At 48.6% G+C, this 19468-nt stretch overlaps 1 protein-coding gene across 2 annotated transcripts in view; it reads left to right on the forward strand.

The window, feature by feature from the left end:
• The first annotated feature begins 694 nt into the window (after positions 1-694).
• Positions 695-19468, forward strand: part of LOC148506377 (uncharacterized) — a 37131-nt gene continuing 18357 nt past the window's right edge. Inside the window, exon 1 of one of the 2 annotated variants that reach the window (XM_088446849.1) lies at positions 695-782. In XM_088446849.1, the coding sequence (XP_088302975.1) occupies positions 764-782 (19 nt within the window). In that variant the 5' untranslated portion in view covers positions 695-763. Of the gene's footprint in view, positions 783-12254; positions 12492-19468 lie in introns of those variants that run through there. The other variant, XM_088446848.1, reaches the window with a different exon arrangement.

The raw sequence follows: 19468 nt of genomic DNA on the forward strand, positions 1-19468 counted from the left end.
TTTAGACAAATACAATACTCTAATGTTCTCTAGCAAGTAGCAGTTTGAGGAATAGGTTCAAAATGACCTGACAAACTCTGAATGCAGCTTTAATAGGTTTGAAATGCACTAATATACTCTGAATTAGGGGTGTGCACCGGCCACTTTTCGTGTTTTGGATCTGGATCTTTCTTCGTGTTTTGGATCTGGATTGGTTTTGCCAAAACCACCATTCCGTGTTTTGGGTTCTGGGTCTGTATTTTTTTTTAAAAAAGCATAAAAACAGCTAAAATCACACAATTTGTGGGTTATTCTGCTCCTATGCTATTATTAACCTCAATAACCTTAATTTCCACTCATTTCCAGTCTATTCTGAACACCTCACAATATTGTTTTTAGGCCAAAAGGTTGCACCGAGGTAGCTGGATGACTATGCAAAGCGACACGAGTGGGCGGCACAAACACGTGGCCCATCTAGGAGTGGCACTGCAGTGGCAGACTGTCATGATTGGTGTCTGCGAGTTACCTGTCTCAGGTGGTGATCGGGTTTCAACGGAGGCCGGCATGACTGGAATCACAGATAATGTAAATAGCTCTATTTACAAGACTTGGGTAGCAGTGAAAACTGCCTTTGATGATAAATGACAGGAACTGGAGGGACCGGACTGGGACCGGCAGGAAGACTTGTTGAATTGAACTGATGAACTAAGAACTTGACTCTGGACTGGAACAACGTGGACTGAACTGATGAGCTTGGAACTTGACTCAGGACTGGAATGTGACAATGGCTGAAGGGAAGTCAGGTAATGCTGAGACGAGGGCTAAACAGGGTAATCTGGAATTACTATGACAAAGGCTAGAACTCAGGTGCAGGCTGGACAGGATAATTGGAAATAACAGGTTTCAGGAAGGAATGGGTAGGTTTGGGAATTTGCAGGCTGGACAGGATAATTGGAAATAACAGGTTTCAGGAAGGAATGGGTAGGTTTGGGAATTTTAGGTTCAGGGAGGGAATAGGTAGGTAACAGGGGCAGGAGTTGATCCACAGCAGGAAGCAAAGCAGGGTGACACGATGCAGGTTTACAGAGTGCCAGGGACCAACCAGGAGTAGGACTAGCAGCAGAGCACAGGCCAGGTATTGCTGTAACAGGACGTCTGGATGCCAGGTATTACTGTAGCAGGTTTTCGGGATGCACTAGAGGTTGCTGTCAGCAGGCTTACTGGATTGCCAGGTTTGGCTGTAACAGGTTTTCTGGAAGCACCGGGGGTTGCTGCCAGCAGATTTACTGGATTGCCAGGTACAGCTGAAACAGGTTTTCTGGATAGCGCCAGGGATTGCTGTAGCAGGTTTCAGGGACAGACTTGAATGCATGAACCATACACCACGGGAAGACGAGATGTTCAGGCCTAGAATGCTATCAGGAGAGGATATATATACCATGGGTCTGGCAGCAATTGGTAGATACGGACAGGTGGTCTGGTAGTAGCATTCTGAGTGGTGGAAGGCACAACATGCAGAGGGAGTATACATCTCTGCAGCTCTGAGAATCAGAACCACACCTGTGATTCCAATCAGGGCTAGCAGTGCTCACAGACAGAGGAGAGGCCAGGTGCAATAATCAGAGCAAATCCTCCAGGCAAATTACACACACAGATCCATGGGGGAGCTGACAGGGGTAAGTCCCAAGGCAAAAAGGTGACAACTAGATAGGGTCGTGACACAGACAGGATGGCAGTTTGAAAAACTAGCCCCAAACAGTAAATAATGCAAAGAAAAAAAAGAGGTGCAAGATGGAATTGTCCTTGGGCCCTCCCACCCACCCTTATGTTGTATAAACAGGACATGCACACTTTAACCAATAATTTCAGCGCCAGGGTCTGCCACACGACTGTGGCTGAAATGATTGGTTCGTTTGGGCCCCCACAAAACAAGCTGGCAATTAATCTGTCCCTGCACAATCTGGCTCTACAGAGGCAAGATGTCGTCCTCATCCTCCTCATCCACCGATTCCTCACCCTCTTCAGTGTTGTGTACATCCTCATCATCACAAAGGGCTCTATTTATTAACATTATTTTTACTAAAATAATGTGAAAAAGGGTGTTTTCACACCCTTTTCACATTATTTTAGTATCACCTATAGTTATTACAGGGCAATTGGAGTAGAATTCGTAAAATTCTACTCCAACCCCTAAGTATCACTTATTTTTAGTAATCAGATCGCATTTCCCATAATTGTAATGGGAAATGTGATCTGGCCAAAGTTACTAAAAATAAATTGTAAAAAAATATCGGGGAAAGCCCTGTGATAATAACGCCACCTGGAGGTGGCGTTATCCAGGGTCTCCCCCGGTTACCGGATTCCTGTTCTGCTCTAAAAGGCAGAGCAGAGCCTGGAGCCGGCCCCAGTGATCAGCTGTGTGGTCTAAACAGACCGCAAGCTGATTACTGTAAAAAAAAGAAAATAGTCAAAACATTTTTTTACTTACCTGACTCCAGGGACCGGTGATCGGGCGTCCGGTGAGGACTCCCCTCCGGTCAGCTGGTCTCCCATAGTGCACTGCGGCCCGGTCATCAGGTGATTGGGTCCCAGTGCAGTATGGGAGATCACCTGATCGGAGGCATGGAGGACATCACCGGAGGCCCGTATCATGCAGGTGAGTGTAATTGGGGGAGGGGGTTGCGGGGGGGTGGGGGTGTCGTGGGAGGTCCGCGATCATGGGGCGGGGCTTGGCACCGGGGGGGGGGGGTAGCAGCGGCGGCCGGTCAGCACATGTGCAGGCACTTTGTCACGGTATTTTTTGCGAAAATACCGTGACTAGTGTGCGGAGGGGATTCGCAGGGACAGAGCTTTATCGCAAGCTCTGTCCCTGCAAGGAATTTGTTGTAAATCCCTGTGATATTGCCTGAATTCGCAATGCGAATTCAATCGTTAATATCACACTACAATCTGCATTCAATATGCGGATTGTGGTAAATATAGCCCAGAGTGTTAATTCGTCCCCGCTGGAATCCACCACCACAGGTCCCTCTGTACGTTCTGGAGGCTTGTCTCCCTGGAAGAATTGATAATTCATTTTGATGAACATCATCTTCTCCACATTTTGTGGAAGCAACCTCCTACGCCTTTCGCTGACAAGGTTCCCGGCTGCACTAAACACTCTTTCGTAGTACACACTGGAGGGGAGGTAAAATAGAGCCAGTTTGTACAGGGGCCTTCAAATTGCCTCTTTTTTCTGCCAGTACAGGTACAGACTGTCTGACATGCCTACTTGGATGCTGTCACCGATGTAATCCTCCACCTTTCTGTCAATGGTGACAGTATCATATGCAGTGACAGTAGACATGTCAGAAATTGTTGCCCGGTCCTTCAGTCCGGACCAGATGTCCAAACTTGGTCATGCCTGCCCTGCATCACCGCCAGCGGGTTGCTTAGGATACCTAAGTTGTTTCCTGGCAGCCCCAGTTACGGGAGAAAATGAAGAAGGAGCTGTTGACGTGTCCCGTTCCTCTTCAGCTGACAGTGTTTTCACCAACAGGTCTTTGCACCTCTGCAGGCTTGTGTTAGCCGGAAAGAGAGACACCACATAGGCTTTAAACCTAGGATCAAGCACGGTGGCCAAAATGTAGTGGTCTGATTTCAACAGATTGACCACCCTCGAACCCTGGCAAAGCGAATGAAGGGCTTCATCAACAAGTCCCACATGCCGAGCGGAATCGCTCCATCTTAGCTCCTCCTTCACTTTCTCCAGCTGTTCTGCAAAAGCCTGATGAGGGGAATGACCTGACTCAAGCAGGCAGTGTCTGAACTGACTTCACGTGTGGCAAGTTCAAAGGGCTGGAGCACAACACGGAAATCATTCTCCACTGCGCTTGAGTCGGATGCATACCCCCTCCTTTGCCTATGTTATAAGTGGATGTATAGGCTTGAATGGCCTCTTGCTGCTCCTTCATCCTCTGAAGCATATAGAGGGTTGAGTTCCACCGTGTCACAACCTCCTGCTTCAGGTGATGGCGGGGCAGGTTCAAGAGTGTTTGCTGGCGCTCCAGTCTTTGGCACGCAGCCGCTGAATGGCAAAAGAAATTTTTCAGGCCACCCAAAGCGTCTCCTGCACGCCCCTGTCGTTTTTCAGAAAATTCTGCACCACCAAATTTATTGTGTGAGCAAAACATGGGACGTGCTGGAATTTGCCCAGATGTAATGCCCGCACAATATTGGTGGCATTGTCAGATATCACAAATCCCCAGGAGAGTCTAAGTGGGGTAAGCCACTGGGCGATGATTTCCCTCAGTTTCTCTAAGAGATTGTCGGCGGTGTGCCTCTTACTGAAACCGGTGATACACAGCGTAGCCTGCCTTGTAACGAGCTGGCGTTTCTGAGATGCTGCTACTGGTGATGCTGCTGTTGTTGCTGCGTAAGGTGTTACATCTACCCAGTGGGCTGTCACAGTCATATAGTCCTTAGCCTGCCCTGTTCCACTTGTCCACATGTCCGTGGTTAAGTGGACATTGGGTACAACCGCATTTTTCAGGACACTGAGGACACTTTTTCTGACGTTTCTGTACAGTCTCGGTATCGCCTGCCTAGTGAAGTGGAATCTAGATGGGATTTGGTACCGGGGACACACTACCTCCATCAATTGTCTAAATCCCACTGCACTAATGGCGGATACCGGATGCACGTCTAACACCAACATAGCAGTCAAGGCCTCAGTTATCCATTTTGCTTCATTTTGACTGCTGTCGTACTTCATCCTCCTCGCTAAGGACTGTTGGAGGGTCAATTGTTTAGTAAAAGTAGTGGTGTTCCTACTTCCTCTCTGGGATGATGAACGACTCCCAACAGCAACAGCAGCAGCGGCAGTAGAAGGCATAGCAATGCAGGATCCTCCGGAGGAATCCCGGATAGGAGAGTCAGTCATGCCAGTGACATGGCTTGCAGGACTACTTCCGATCCTGACTAAGGAGGAAATTGATGAGGAGGGAGTTGTCTGTGTGGTTTGCAGGTGCTTGGATACAATAGGACAAAGGGATTTAGGTGTCCCTGGACTGCTTACGGTCTTAGCCAAAGTTTCTGAACTGGACAGTAACTTTTTATGAACGCACTGCAGGTGACGTATAAGGGAGGATGTTCCTAGGTGGTTAACGTCCCTACCCCTACTATTTTCACAAAACAGTTGTTGTCCAGATTTGGATAGAAATATTGCCAGACCAAAGAGGTGGAATGTTTGGTCTTCTGCCCAGGCATGACCGTGATGGGCTTTTTCATCCCACGGACAACAACTGTCTCCCCCGGAGCCTGATTTAAACAAACCACATCACCATCAGAATCCTCCTCGCCAACTTCCTCCTCAGCGCCAGCTACACCAGTATCCTCATCCTGTTGTACTTCAACAGTGACATCTTCAATTTGCATATCAGCAAGTGGACTGTGGGTGCTCCTTTCAGCACTTGCAGGGGGCGTGCATATGGTGGAAAGAGCCACCTCTTCCCGTCCAGTGCTGGGAAGGTCAGGCATCGCAACCACCACCACACTTGGACTCTCCTTGGGGATTTGGGATATCTTCTTAGAACGCACAGTTCTTCGCTGTGCTTTTGCCAGCTTAACTCTTTTGATCTTTTTAGTGGGAGGAGGGCTTCCATCGTCATGTGAAGCTGAACCACTAGTCATGAACATAGGGAAAGACCTTAGCTGTTCCTTGCCACTCCGTGTCGTAAATGGCATATTGGCAAGTTTACGTTTCTCCTCAGATGATTTAAATGCTTTTTTTAAGGTCATTTTCCTGAACTTTGTCATTTGGGATTTTATATGCCCTCTACTATGACATTGGGCATCGGCCTTGGCAGACGACGTTGATGGCATTTTATCGTCTATGTCATGACTAGTGGCAGCAGCTTCAGTACTAAGAGGAAGTGGTTCTTGATCTTTCCCTATTTTATTTTTATCGGACAAAGTTTTGTTCTCCATTTATGTTATATTGATAGATACGTGCGGCTAAGGCGCACACAAACACAGAAAAGAAGAATTTTTATTTTTTTTGGAGTGCACTTTGGGAGTTACACCACCCTTTAACAGACGAGCCAGCCAGCCCTTTACTTATGACACAGGCGCACGCTTGGCGCTGCTCCTTTGTTGATGCACGTGCGGCTACAGCACATACAATTCACAACACAGAAAAGAAGAAATTTTTATTTTTTTTGGAGTGGACTTTGGGGGTTACACCACCTTTAACAGACTTATGACACAGGCGCAAGCTTGGCGCTGCTCCTTTGTTGATGCATGTGCGGCTACAGCCCACACAATACACAAACACAGAAAAGAAGAATTTAAAAATTTTTTGGAGTGCAATTTGGGGGTTACACCACCCTTTAACAGACGAGCCAGACGGCCCTTGATTTATGACATAGGCGCACGCTTGGCGCTACTTTGTTGATGCACGTGCGGCTACAGCACACACAATTCACAAACACAGAAAAAAAAATTATTTTTTTTTGCACTTAGAGGTAGCACCCCTGATGGACAGAACACCCCCTGGACAACACTACAGCACCCCTTTAGGACTACTGCCTTTATGGGACACTGCACAACACAGCCCAGCCAGCCCCTATAGACTTTGGAGTGGACACAGCCCCTATGGACAACTGACTGCACAACACAGCCCAGCCAGCCCCTATAGACAACAAACTGCACACCACAGCCCAGCCAGTCCTATGGAGTTTGGAGGAGTGGACACAGCCCCTATGGACAACAGCAGCACAGCACAACACAGCCCAGCCAGCCCTAACTCCCACCCTCCCTCTTCACTGTCCACAGCCGGAGTGAAAAATGGCGCCGACGCAGGGACCTTTTATAGAATCCAAAACCCGCGAGATCCGACAGCGGGATGATGACGTTTTGCCTCGATTTCAGATCCGAGTCAGGCGGGAAAACTCGAGCCTGATTCGGATCCGACTCGGATCGGGGGGGGTTCGGATTCCATAAATCCAAACCCGTTCATCCCTACTCTGAATACAACTTTAATAGCTTTGAAATGCACTAATATACTCTGAATGCAGCTGTAATAGGAATGAAATGCACTAATATACTCTGAATGCAACTGTAATAGGAGTGAAATTCACTAATATACTTTGAATGCAGCTTGCAGATGTAGCACACTGTTTTAGGGGCAGATTCAATTACTTGCAGTGTTTATCGCATGGGTAAAGCTTCAGGTTTAACGCCCGGAGCTATCCAATTATTAGTCAATTTGTCTGCATGGTAAACCCGAAGCTACTGTACTGTAGCATGCATTAACCCATAGATTAAGTGCTGGAATCTATGGGTTTCCCTGCGCGTTAAACCCCAGAGGGTGCATTTAATACAGATTTTTCCACACATGTGCCTTTGAAAGAGACCAGAAGGCATGAACACGTCAAGCACCAGAGGTACTGCCAGATACACTGCCAGACTTGGGCACAGGGTTTGCAGAGGAACATTCCAGACTGCAATAAATCAGCAATAAGACTTGAATACTGCATGTTAAAAAAAATCCAGAGATATTTGTTACATATATTTGCAAAGATATGATTAAGCACCGGGGCGCGTCAAGGTGTCTCTCTGCCGGTGGTCCCTAACGCTGCATGATAATAGCACCCACTTTGGATCACATAATTGCATACTGTTATGCCACATGATAATAGCACATATATTAATATATCTAAGTTAAGAGCCAACTCACCTGGAGGCACCCCAGAATCCTCCAAATGGCACTACAGGAACCAGCACACCTTCCAAATGCTGGTCCCATCCATGCCTCTCAGATCAGCAATATAAATTGGTAGCTGCTCAGATCAACCTAATGGTCTTTCACAGATGCATGAAAGGGAGGAGCTTCCTAGTGAAGCGGGCAGGATCGGGAGACTTAATGGAGAATTTGTGGGTCCACCAGGAGGGGGTTGGGCTATATGGTGTGAAAGGGACGGGGTCTAATCACGGTCTCCCCTTCCCCCATCACCTCTACTGCTCGAGCCATCTCCCCTTCTGACCCTAAGGGGCCTATTCATCATCATCACTTAATTTTCACAAAAGCAGGTGAAAAAGCACATTATCACCTGCAATTGTGACAATTAAGTATTCGGGCCATTCATTAAGAAGGTAAAGCAGGAGATATCACAGATATACACCCCATACACTAGTATCACAGATATCTCCTACTTACCTTCTGTTTGCGGAATGTGCCGCTGTCCCCATACACTAGTATCACAGATATCTCCTACTTACCTTCTGTTTGCGGAATGGCCCGCTGTCCCCATACACTAGTATCACAGATATCTCCTACTTACCTTCTGTTTGTGGAATGGCCCGCTGTCCCCATACACTAGTATCACAGATATCTCCTACTTACCTTCTGTTTGCGGAATGGCCGCTGTCCCCATACACTAGTATCACAGATATCTCCTACTTACCTTCTGTTTGCGGAATGACCCGCTGTCCCCATACACTAGTATCACAGATATCTCCTACTTACCTTCTGTTTGCGGAATGACCCGCTGTCCCCATACACTAGTATCATAGATATCTCCTACTTACCTTCTGTTTTCGGAATGGCCCGCTGTCCCCATACACTAGTATCACAGATATCTCCTACTTACCTTCTGTTTGCGGAATGGCCCGCTGTCCCCATACAGTAGTATCACAGATATCTCCTACTTACCTTCTGTTGGCAGAATGGCCCGCTGTCCCCATACACTAGTATCACAGATATCTCCTACTTACCTTCTGTTTGCGGAATGCCCCGCTGTCCCCATACACTAGTATCACAGATATCTCCTGCTTACCTTCTGTTTGCAGAATGGCCCGCTGTCCCCATACACTAGTATCACAGATATCTAATACTTACCTTCTGTTGGCAGAATGGCCCGCTGTCCCCATACACTAGTATCACAGATATCTCCTACTTACCTTCTGTTGGCGGAATGGCCCGCTGTCCCCATACACTAGTATCACAGATATCTCCTACTTACCTTCTGTTTGCGGAATGGCCCGCTGTCCCCATATACTAGTATCACAGATATCTCCTACTTACCTTCTGTTGGCGGAATGGCCCGCTGTCCCCATACATTAGTATCACAGATATCTCCTACTTACCTTCTGTTTGCGGAATGGCCCGCTGTCCCCATATACTAGTATCACAGATATCTCCTACTTACCTTCTGTTGGCGGAATGGCCCGCTGTCCCCATACACTAGTATCACAGATATCTCCTACTTACCTTCTGTTGGCGGAATGGCCCGCTGTCCCCATACACTAGTATCACAGATATCTCCTACTTACCTTCTGTTGGCGGAATGGCCCGCTGTCCCCATATACTAGTATCACAGATATCTCCTTCTTACCTTCTGTTGGCGGAATGGCCCGCTGTCCCCATACACTAGTATCACAGATATCTCCTACTTACCTTCTGTTGGCGGAATGGCCCGCTGTCCCCATATACTAGTATCACAGATATCTCCTACTTACCTTCTGTTGGCGGAATGGCCCGCTGTCCCCATATACTAGTATGGGGACAGAATTCATCAAGCTCCGAAAATATAATATTTTCGGAGCTTGACTGCGGGAGCATTCGTCATCTTCAGATGGTGAATACCCCCACTTGTGGATCGCTACAAGCTCTTCCCTATGGGAAGAAGGTCCGGGTTGCTCCTTCCGCCGGACGTCGGGGCTCTTGAGCGCATGAGTGGCCTGTAGGTCGCGCATGCATACCGCCGTCACTGCTCCGACAGTAGTAGTGAAAAGATTCACTGCCCCGAAAAGGAGCAGTGAAGCCGCTCGCGGGGGCAGCTGATTTCGCATTGATGAATTGCTGCGGTGAGTTAGAGTTAATTATCGGGGTCCCGATTATCGGGGTCCCGATAATTAACATCATGAATAGGCCCCTAAGTGCCTTCAGTCATATTCTCGTTAATTTAACACATTTGAAAACACTGTCATAGCTGGGACTTGAACCCATCACCTCACACTTAGCAGTCAGACACCTTAGCAATAGAGCCATTTGCCCCTAATATGGAAGTCTGTAGTATATGAAGGGTGAGATAAGCCAAGACTTAAATCAACAAATGAAGACTGTGCCTGTGTGTAAATGTGTAACTAAGCTTCTATATATACATATGTAAATATCAAGCTGACACAAAAGAGATGTATTTAACTTCTTTAATAGAGTCACAGTGCTCTTAGGAGTAAAGTGGTGAGTAATATTGCAGTACAAATGGTTCTAATTAGGGATGTGCAGGCTCGGATAGGTTCGAGTTTGCAGGTGGAGTTCGGATTTTTCCCTCCAAAAAAACGGAACTCAGAAAGAGGCAAAACGTCATCTTGCACGGACAAACATCATCATTCCTGGACTTTTGGACTTTTGTCCAGGAATGATGATGTTCGTCCGTGCAAGATGACGTTTTGCCTCTTTCTGAGTTCCGTTTTTTTGGAGGGAAAAATCCGAACTCCACGTGCAAACTCGAACCTATCCGAGCCTGCACATCCCTAGTTCTAATAGGTAAAAACAAATAATGTTGAAACGTAAAAAGGAATGGGGGGGAGCTTAGTTACACACAGGCGCAGTCTTCATTTGTTGATTTAAGTCTTGGCTTATCTCACCCTTACCCATATATATCTTAGAAGGAAGGGGATTTCCTTCTAGAAGACCTGCTGCCTCCTCATTTACTAGAACATCTAGCAAAAGATGCGGACGTTCTTGCGTCTTTGGCTGCAGGTGCGTCTGCGTTTTTATGCTAATGTAGCTACAAAGCCCTACCCTGGTGTACAAGCATGTTATCGATGCTGCATTACCGTCCAGTGCATCTTTCGGCGCAACATCGGTCTCACCATGGAAACATGTGCCAGCCTTAGAGTACAGTAGCTGCGGTTTCAGCGTCTGAGTGTGGCCTCCTATGTGCGCAGTTGTGCGTCTCTGTACATAGCAGCATTTAGTGACACGCCTGCAACACTCCCATAAGGTGCCACATGCCTGTTACTTCCCTGACGTCACCCTGGAACGCACAATATAATCCCCAGACCCTGCGTGCAAATATGTTCTGCATGTCTGTGCGACGCCACGCAGATGAATGCGCGCACGAAAAACATCGCTCCACTGCATCCGATATATGCACTGCCAAGACCTTAGACTGTAATCTCCATTGAGGCAGGGACTGATATGAATGACCGATATTCTCCCCGCAGAGCGCTGCGTAACTTAGCGACACAGTATAAATAAACCATAATACATACTGTACTTGCTTACTCTCCCGGAGCAACCAGGAGGCACCCGAAAACCGAGTGGCGTTACCGGCTGCCCGGAAGAGTGGGCAAGTCTCCCATCCGGCCGCAAAATGCGATAGTATGCTAATCCATTGCGATCGCTATGCCGTCGCAGCACTACACAGGGACGCCCACCTTACCTTACACACATCCGTAACGTTTAGCAAGACTGCGAAAACATCGGTACAATAGAGTACCATGGCAGCCTCACGCACAATCGCACAAGCCCTGACCTTACTCAGTAATGGCTAACTTCAGCGCACGCTATGAGGCCACAGGCTGCGCACGGCATCGCAGTGGATAATTTATGCACGCCCATGCAATGGCGTGCAAACGCACTGGTATGCCTGCGTTTCTCAGACGACCCACAAACGGCGCTTCTTGTCAATCAGTCTGCGATGGGTCTGGGTAGTCACTGCGATCTCACTCCTGATCACAGTGGCTAGTTCGCGCACCCACACTGCGATGCATACGCGTGCGCAGATAGCAACAAACGGCCGATTGCATGCGAATTACCAACTGCGATCGTTGCTGAATCCGGCCCTCAGGCTCAATATATTTATATATGTAGCATTGATTATATGCAGTATTGATTAGTCATGATATATACATGTGTTTCAGACATCATGATCAAAATCAATAGTTGCTTCCAAGATTGTAATATGGTGACAAATGCCGCAACGCAGCGAGATACATTTCCGTGGCATAATGTATGGAAACACATTGAAAGCGAATGATTAAATACATCGCTGTCTGTTTGCAAACCAGGGTGCGCTGCAGCTAATCGGTGTCATTTACAAACGTTAAAATGTGTAATTCCCAGGTGTCTGCGGTAGTGGCACATTAATGTGTTATCACACACCCCCTGGGGATTCCTGGGACCTTAGTCAATAAATAATAATGCTCTCAGCCTGTTAGCACAGAGCTCGGAATAATGCAGCAGGGAGATCTCCCGTAGTAACCTGTGCAGCACGCTGACCAGAGACCTCCATCCACCACATCCCATGCCCCCCTCCCCAGTGTGGCTGCAGTACCCCTGTCTATGAGGTAGGGGCTTGCATTCCTGCACCATCTGCATCTGTGATGGGTGGTCTGCCAGCCCCCCGGTAGGAGGAGACACAGCTCTGTGACTGGTAGCTTTGGGAGGCCCTGGTCACCTCTGTGGTGCTGTATTACCATGTCCTCCCAGGTCCTCATCCTGCTGCAGATGGTGACAGCAGCCTGTGAGTATAATGCACTGAATGGGGGATGCAGGCAGACAGCACAGGCTGCAGTGTGATCATGTCCTTGTGATATTGTAGTGTTAGCAGGATGTGACTGTAGTGCTAGACTGAGCCTCTCTCCATCTGTATGTGTCCTCTGTCTGTGTCACTGTGCATTACTATGGGGAGGGTGTGTGCCTGTCCCTGTGCTCTACCCATTAGGTGCCAGGACCTGTAGCTGTGCAGATGTCAGCACCATTGTGTGGCATTGTGCTCTCTGTCCTTTGCTCAGCGGTTTTGTATTTATTCACGGTGATCCCTATTGTTCATCTCTGCTCTGTGTCTGGTCCGCGCCGGGAAACTATTCCTGGGGGATTCCCAGCCGTCCTGTGTCCTGAGGTGTTAGAATGTGATCTGCAGATTCTACCCAGCTATGAATGCACCAGGCCTGGCCCATATTAATGCCAAACACGGATCAGGCTATGGTGTCTCGGTGCAGTGCAAGCTGGTACCAGGTAGTAGAGAGGAGCACAGCGTGTACTGTTATAGAACAGGGGACCTGCTGTATGTGTTACACGTAGCTCTTGCGCCTACGGCCGTAAATGCTCCGACAAACTACATCTTTACTCATGGAAGGTGAACGCAAGTCGGTTTTGCGGCTGTATCCTGCGTGTAAACACGGGCAATGTACAGTCGTACACATTTCAGTCGCTGCTGGGGCGTAACTGGGGGGCAGCAGGGCATTTGCACGTAAGATAAATTCATGGAGGGAATTTCGGCATTGCCGCCAGATTTTGTAGTAAGCGTATATATTACGTCAGTTTCCAGATGGAACTATTGCGCCAGGTGTAGAGCGGATGGAAGTGCGCACTTTTAATGATGGCGGCTATGAAACTGAGCGCATGGAAAGCCAGCCCTAGAGACGCGTACAACTCATACAGGTGACTAGCTCATCCGTACATGTGATGCAGGAGCAATTATAGCCGACTTCGGGGTATTATTTACTAAAGTGCAGCTTTTTAGAAGTGGAGATGTTGCCCATAGCAACCAATCAGATTCTAGCTGTTATCTAGAACAGTGGTTCTCAAACTCAGTCCTCAGGACCCAACACAGGTCACATTTTCCAGGTCACCCAGCAGGTGCACAGGTCTACTCATTACTCACTGACACATTTTAAAAGTTCCACAGGTGGAGCTAATTATTTCACTTGAGATTCTGTGAGGAGACCTGGAAAACATGCACTGTTTGGGGTCCTGAGGACCGTGGTTGAGAACCCCTGTTCTAGAAAGTGCTTCTAAAAACCAGCGCTTTAGTAAATATACCCCATACTGTATATACAAACCTGCACAGGCCACGATGTATGTATAATACTCTGCTACTACAGTAACTATAAAATACTGTATACATACAGTATATTATAACCTACCCTCCAACATGACCCCTTCCACCCTGTACAAAACACTCTGCTCCTGGACTTCCCACCTAATTAATGATTGCAGACACCTGTGTTGAGCTGGTTAATAGATGAGACAGACAGGCGTTTCACCACAGGTGATTGTCAGGGAGACTCCCTGAAATAGCAGCAGTCTCCCTGATGACTCTAGCAATCTCCCTGATTGCACCTTATCCCCATTATGTAGCTGTTATACAACAAAAAACAGAGAGCCTGATTCAGAGCCGCTCGTTCGCTCCGAGCGATGTTCGCACATCTGCGCATGCGTATGGGTTTTAGTACGTATGCGCGAACCAGTCAGTGCGGTCGGAAATCATGTGCTCGCAAAATAGCGAGGGCCTGCTAATTTGAGTGACAGGATGAGGCGTTTGTGGGTGGTAACAGGGGAAGGTGCTTGAAAACGGGGAGTGGAGATCCGAACGCAGGCGTGCCAAATGGTCAAAACGGGCGTTTTAAGGGTGTGCATAATTAACAAAGCAGCGTCATCGACCACGTCACTTGGTTGTCTTTTAGCCTGAACTGCTCGCAGTGATTGCGGTAGGAAAATGCTACCACAAGAATAGCGAGCAGTTCAGACGCCTTTCGATGTACTCGATTAATCTAATAAATAGCGGAGATGACGTATGATGCGAGCGGCCAAGGGGCGTCTTTACAAAATAGCGAGCGCATGTTTCGTTCGCTCGCTCAGACATAGAGGCGTCAACAGACCGCAAAGAGCGAGCGCTCAATTTAAATAGCCAGCCCCTTTTTCTGAACGACCATCCGCAAATAGCGTCATCAGGCCCAGAGATATATACATTAAAACATGGGCGCAACTACCATAGGGGTACAGCTGCTATGGGGCCTAGAGCTGTGGGGGCCCATCTCTGTTGTCAAAGTTACATGTGTTATATATTTTTCACCATAGGGCGGTACATAGGGGCCCTTACAAACTATAACTATGGGGCGTTCAAATACCTAGTTATGCCCCTGCATTCAAATGTGATCATTAGTGTCCTTTTCCTGTATTGGGTATAAGGCACAATGGGGTAGATGTATTATAGCGGCACTTACCGCGCCGCTATAACGCTTCCCGCTTCGCCTCTTTACCGAGGCGAAGCAGGAAGCACTACCGATGAGATGTATAAACATCTCATCGGCCGGAGAGGGGGAGCGTTAACTCCCCCCTCCGGCGCTACCCGCTAGAGACAGCAGCGCATCAGCCTAGTGCTGACGCGCTGTGTCTCTGTCCCGGCCGGCTCCACTGAGCATGCGCGGGATCTCGCAAGTATCGCGAGATCCCCGCGTGGAGCCCTGGAGCCGGCAGCCGCCGCAGCAGGGACAGCGCTGTCCCTGCTGTGAGGATAGGCTAGCGCCAGGCTGTAGCTGTCGATAGCGACAGCTACAGCCGGCCGAACGGTCATGCGTTATGACCGATCGTACATGGCCCTGCCGTCGGCGCTGCTATCTTGTAGCGCCGATAATGACTGGGCCACTGTTATTTACCAGCCAGACCCCCGATCATACATCGGGGAGAAGTGGTATCAGCGCACATAACGTGTGCTGATACCGCTTCTGGGCTTCGTACATCTCCCCCAATGATCCCTATGGCTACATGTATTTTCTGAAAAGTATGGTGCACACATACGGTCAGATGAACATTGAACGATTTCTGACTGCATTAAAATGAATGGAATCGTCCAAATCTGACTGCAAACACCTCAGATGTCAGATATCGTTATCTGAAAAACGGTAACGGGCATCGTGTGAAGTCACACATGTCAGATTTTTTGTCAGATATGAACGATTGAACGATTTTTAAAATTGTTATCGTTCAAATCTGACAGAAAATCTGACCGTGTGTATGCGCCAAGTATCAGTTTGTTGTTATCACCAAGTAGCTCTTACTAAGGGCCTCATTTACAAACGAATTGAAATACCAGCGGGAATTTTCATTTAGTATCACTGTGATACAAACGAAAATTCCACTGGTATTTACTAATACTTACCCCTCCGGCGAGGTCCCGCGAAGTCGAAGTCCTCAGCGAGGTCCTCAGCTGGGTTGCTGGCAGCCTAACGTTGCCAGCGACGGGGCTCCAGGGTCATGCGCGACGGTCCATCTGCGCATGTGCATGACAGGGAGACCCGGCAGTGCCTGGAAGGCTTCGTTGAAGCCGGAAAGGCACCGCCGGGTCTCCATTGCCGGCAATGGGGCCCGCATCGCTCTCGCCATCTTTTAGATGGCGAGAGCGATGCTGTACAAACAGCGGTAATCTAAGATTACCGCTGTTTACTAAATACATGAAGATGATATAACCCCTGTAGCGAACGCCAAAGGGGTTATACTTCATTTGTAAATGGGGCCCTATCTGCTTTGGGGCTCATTTACATATGTATGTAAATCAATTTTATGACACGCCTCTTAGATGTAGCAGTACACGCCCACTTTAACGCCACCCTCATAGTTAGTGCTTTCACAGTCACCCTGAAATTAATTTTTAAAAGTAGGCAAATATGCTCCAAGGTGACTTCTAACATGTCTTATAATGCAGGATGCTGTACAGTACATTATTATACATTTCCTGTATGATGTATTCTGTGTATAGGGTCGTGTTCTACTGTCACTGGCTGTAATACATTCCATCACTTTCACAGTATGACACAGGTGACATCACAGCTCATCACATATATGTTATATTCTACAGGGCTGCTGACCTCTCCACATATACCAGGATATACATTTACACACATAGGTCCTGATGCAGATTTCCATTGGGTGGGATTAAACCGCCATGTAGCCAATCACAGTCATCGGAATGCACATGGCGGCACTGAGTAATTCCATAGACGAGTGTCAGGGTGGCAGTGACCTAAGTACCTGTGTGATTATGTCAGTGAGGACAGGGCTGCATGTGACAGGGACAGTGACATGATGTGATGAGGCGAATGGAGGCAGCAGGAAACCACAGACTGAGAGTTATATAGTAGGAGGAGCAGGGTCCCCAGCAGCACAGAGTATATCAGGAGATGAGTGATGTGTTAGTGAGGACAGGGCTGCATGTGACAGGAACAGTGACATGATGTGAGGAGGGGAATGGAGGCAGCAGGAAGCCACCGACTGAGAGTTATATAGTGGACGGAGCCGGGTCCCCAGCAGTACAGAGTATATCAGGAGATGAGCAATGTGTTAGTGAGGACAGGGCTGCATGTGACAGGGGCAGGTACATGGTGTGACGAGGGGAATGGAGGCAGCAGGAAGCCACAGACTGAGAGTTATATGGTGGAAGGAGCAGGGTCCCCCAGCAGCACAGAGTATATCAGGAGATGAGTGATGAGTCAGTGAGGTCAGGGCTGCATGTGACAGGGGCAGTGACATGATGTGAGGAGGGGAATGGAGGCAGCAGGAAGCCACAGACTGAGGGTTATATAGTGGGAGGAGCAGGGTACGCAGCAGCACACAGTTTATTCAGGAGATGAGTGATGTGTTAGTGAGGACAGGGCTGCATGTGACAGGGGCAGTGACATGATGTGATGAGGGGAATGGAGGCAGCAGGAAGCCACAGACTGAGAGTTATATAGTAGGAGGAGCAGGGTCCCCAGCAGCACAGAGTATATCAGGAGATGAGTGATGAGTCAGTGAGGCCAGGGCTGCATGTGACAGGGGCAGTGACATGATGTGAGGAGGGGAGAGGGGAATGGAGGCACCAGGAAGCCACAGACTGAAGGTTATATAGTGGGAGGAGCAGGGTCCCCAGCAGCACACAGTTTAGTCAGGAGATGAGTGATGTGTTAGTGAGGACAGGGCTGCATGTGACAGGGGCAGTGACATGATGTGATGATGGGAATGGAGGCAGCAGGAAGCCACAGACTGAGAGTTATATAGTAGGAGGAGCAGGGTCCCCAGCAGCACAGAGTATATCAGGGGATGAGAGATGTGTTAGTGAGGACAGGGCTGCATGTGACAGGGACAGTGACATGATGTGAGAAGGGGAATGGAGGCAGCAGGAAGCCACAGACTGAGAGTAATATAGTGGGAGGAGCAAAGTCCCCCAGCAGCACAGAGTAAATCAGGAGATGAGTGCTGTGTTAATGAGGACAGGGCTGTATGTGACAGGGGCAGTGATATGATATGTGGAGGGGAATGGAGGAAGCAGGCAGCTACAGACTGAGAGTTATATAGTGGGAGGAGCAGGGTCAACAGCAGCACAGAGTATATCAGGAGATGAGTGATGTGTTAGTGAGGATAGGGCTGCATGTGACAGGGGCAGATACATGGTGTGAGGAGGGGAATGGAAGCATCAGGAAGACACAGACTGAGAGTTATAAAGTGGGAGGAGCCAGGTCCCAAGCAGCACAGAGTATATCAGGAGATGAGTGATGTGTTAGTGAGGACAGGGCTGCATGTGACAGGGGCAGTGACATGATGTGAGGAAGGGAATGGAGGCAGCAGGAAGCCACAGACTGAGAGTTATATAGTGGGATGAGCAGCACAGAGTATATCAGGAGATGAGTGCTGTGTTAATGAGGACAGGGCTGCATGTGACAGGGGCAGTGATATGATATGAAGATGGGAATGGAGGAAGCAGGCAGCTACAGACTGAGAGTTATGTAGTGGGAGGAGAAGGGTTCCTAGTGTCACAGAGTATAATAGGGATGAACACCAGAAGTCTGGCGTGGAATGGTTGTAAGGCTTCCAACATCAAATCACATGATGCGATGGCTACTATATGGCCGACATATCGTGTGTGCGTCAGCTAGTGTGTACAGATGATACGTCTCCTGCATAATTACCTACTCTCCCGGAAGTGTCTGGAGGTTCACGTATTTTCGGGGAGCCCCCTGCACCCCCAGAAGAGTATCTGCATCTCCTGCATCCTGCCCTCTTCCTAGTGAAGTGGGCAGGATGGGCAGATAATTGGCGGGAATCGTGGCTCTGTGTTGAGGGGAGCAGGTCTAAATGGTGTGAAGATACGTTATTTAGCCCTGCCCCTCCTTATGCTCCCGCAATTCGCGGCAGTTTGTCGTGACGGGGACGGGCCTAATGACGTAGGAATCCGTCCCCGCCCCCCAAAGTGGCCACTGGTGTCTGCTCCCCGAGCATCTCCCGGGGGGCAGATACTAAATGTAGGTAAGTATGGGCTGCTGTGATATATCTGCGCATCGTGCTGTACAGGCCGCCGGAGAGGGGAGCGCAACACGACCCCCGGCTAGATGGCAATGATGGTCAGTCAGTGTATGTGAACAGCCATCATCTCTTTCAGGTGTGTAACCAGCTTTACGTAAGTCCAGCACTACAGCCGTGTCCCTGCTCATTTTACCTCAATACGCCATGCAGGGCGATATACCTGGCGGGAGTGAGCTGCCAGGTCCCTTGCAACTCCGCCAGCGTCGGCGATGTGACTAGGACGCACCAGCAGACTGTGCTGATTAATTAGATATGTGACACTTGTATGTCTGTGCAACTGAGGGGCCTATTCATTAAACGTAAAAATTCAATGGAGATAATTAGCTTTAGAACTCTCATGGAGTTCTAGCTAATTATAGGTGGAATTCATCCTTCCACCTC

This window comes from Taudactylus pleione, unplaced genomic scaffold (assembly GCF_031769625.1).
Source record: "Taudactylus pleione unplaced genomic scaffold, aTauple2 ptg000407l, whole genome shotgun sequence".
NCBI classification, from domain to species: domain Eukaryota; kingdom Metazoa; phylum Chordata; class Amphibia; order Anura; family Myobatrachidae; genus Taudactylus; species Taudactylus pleione.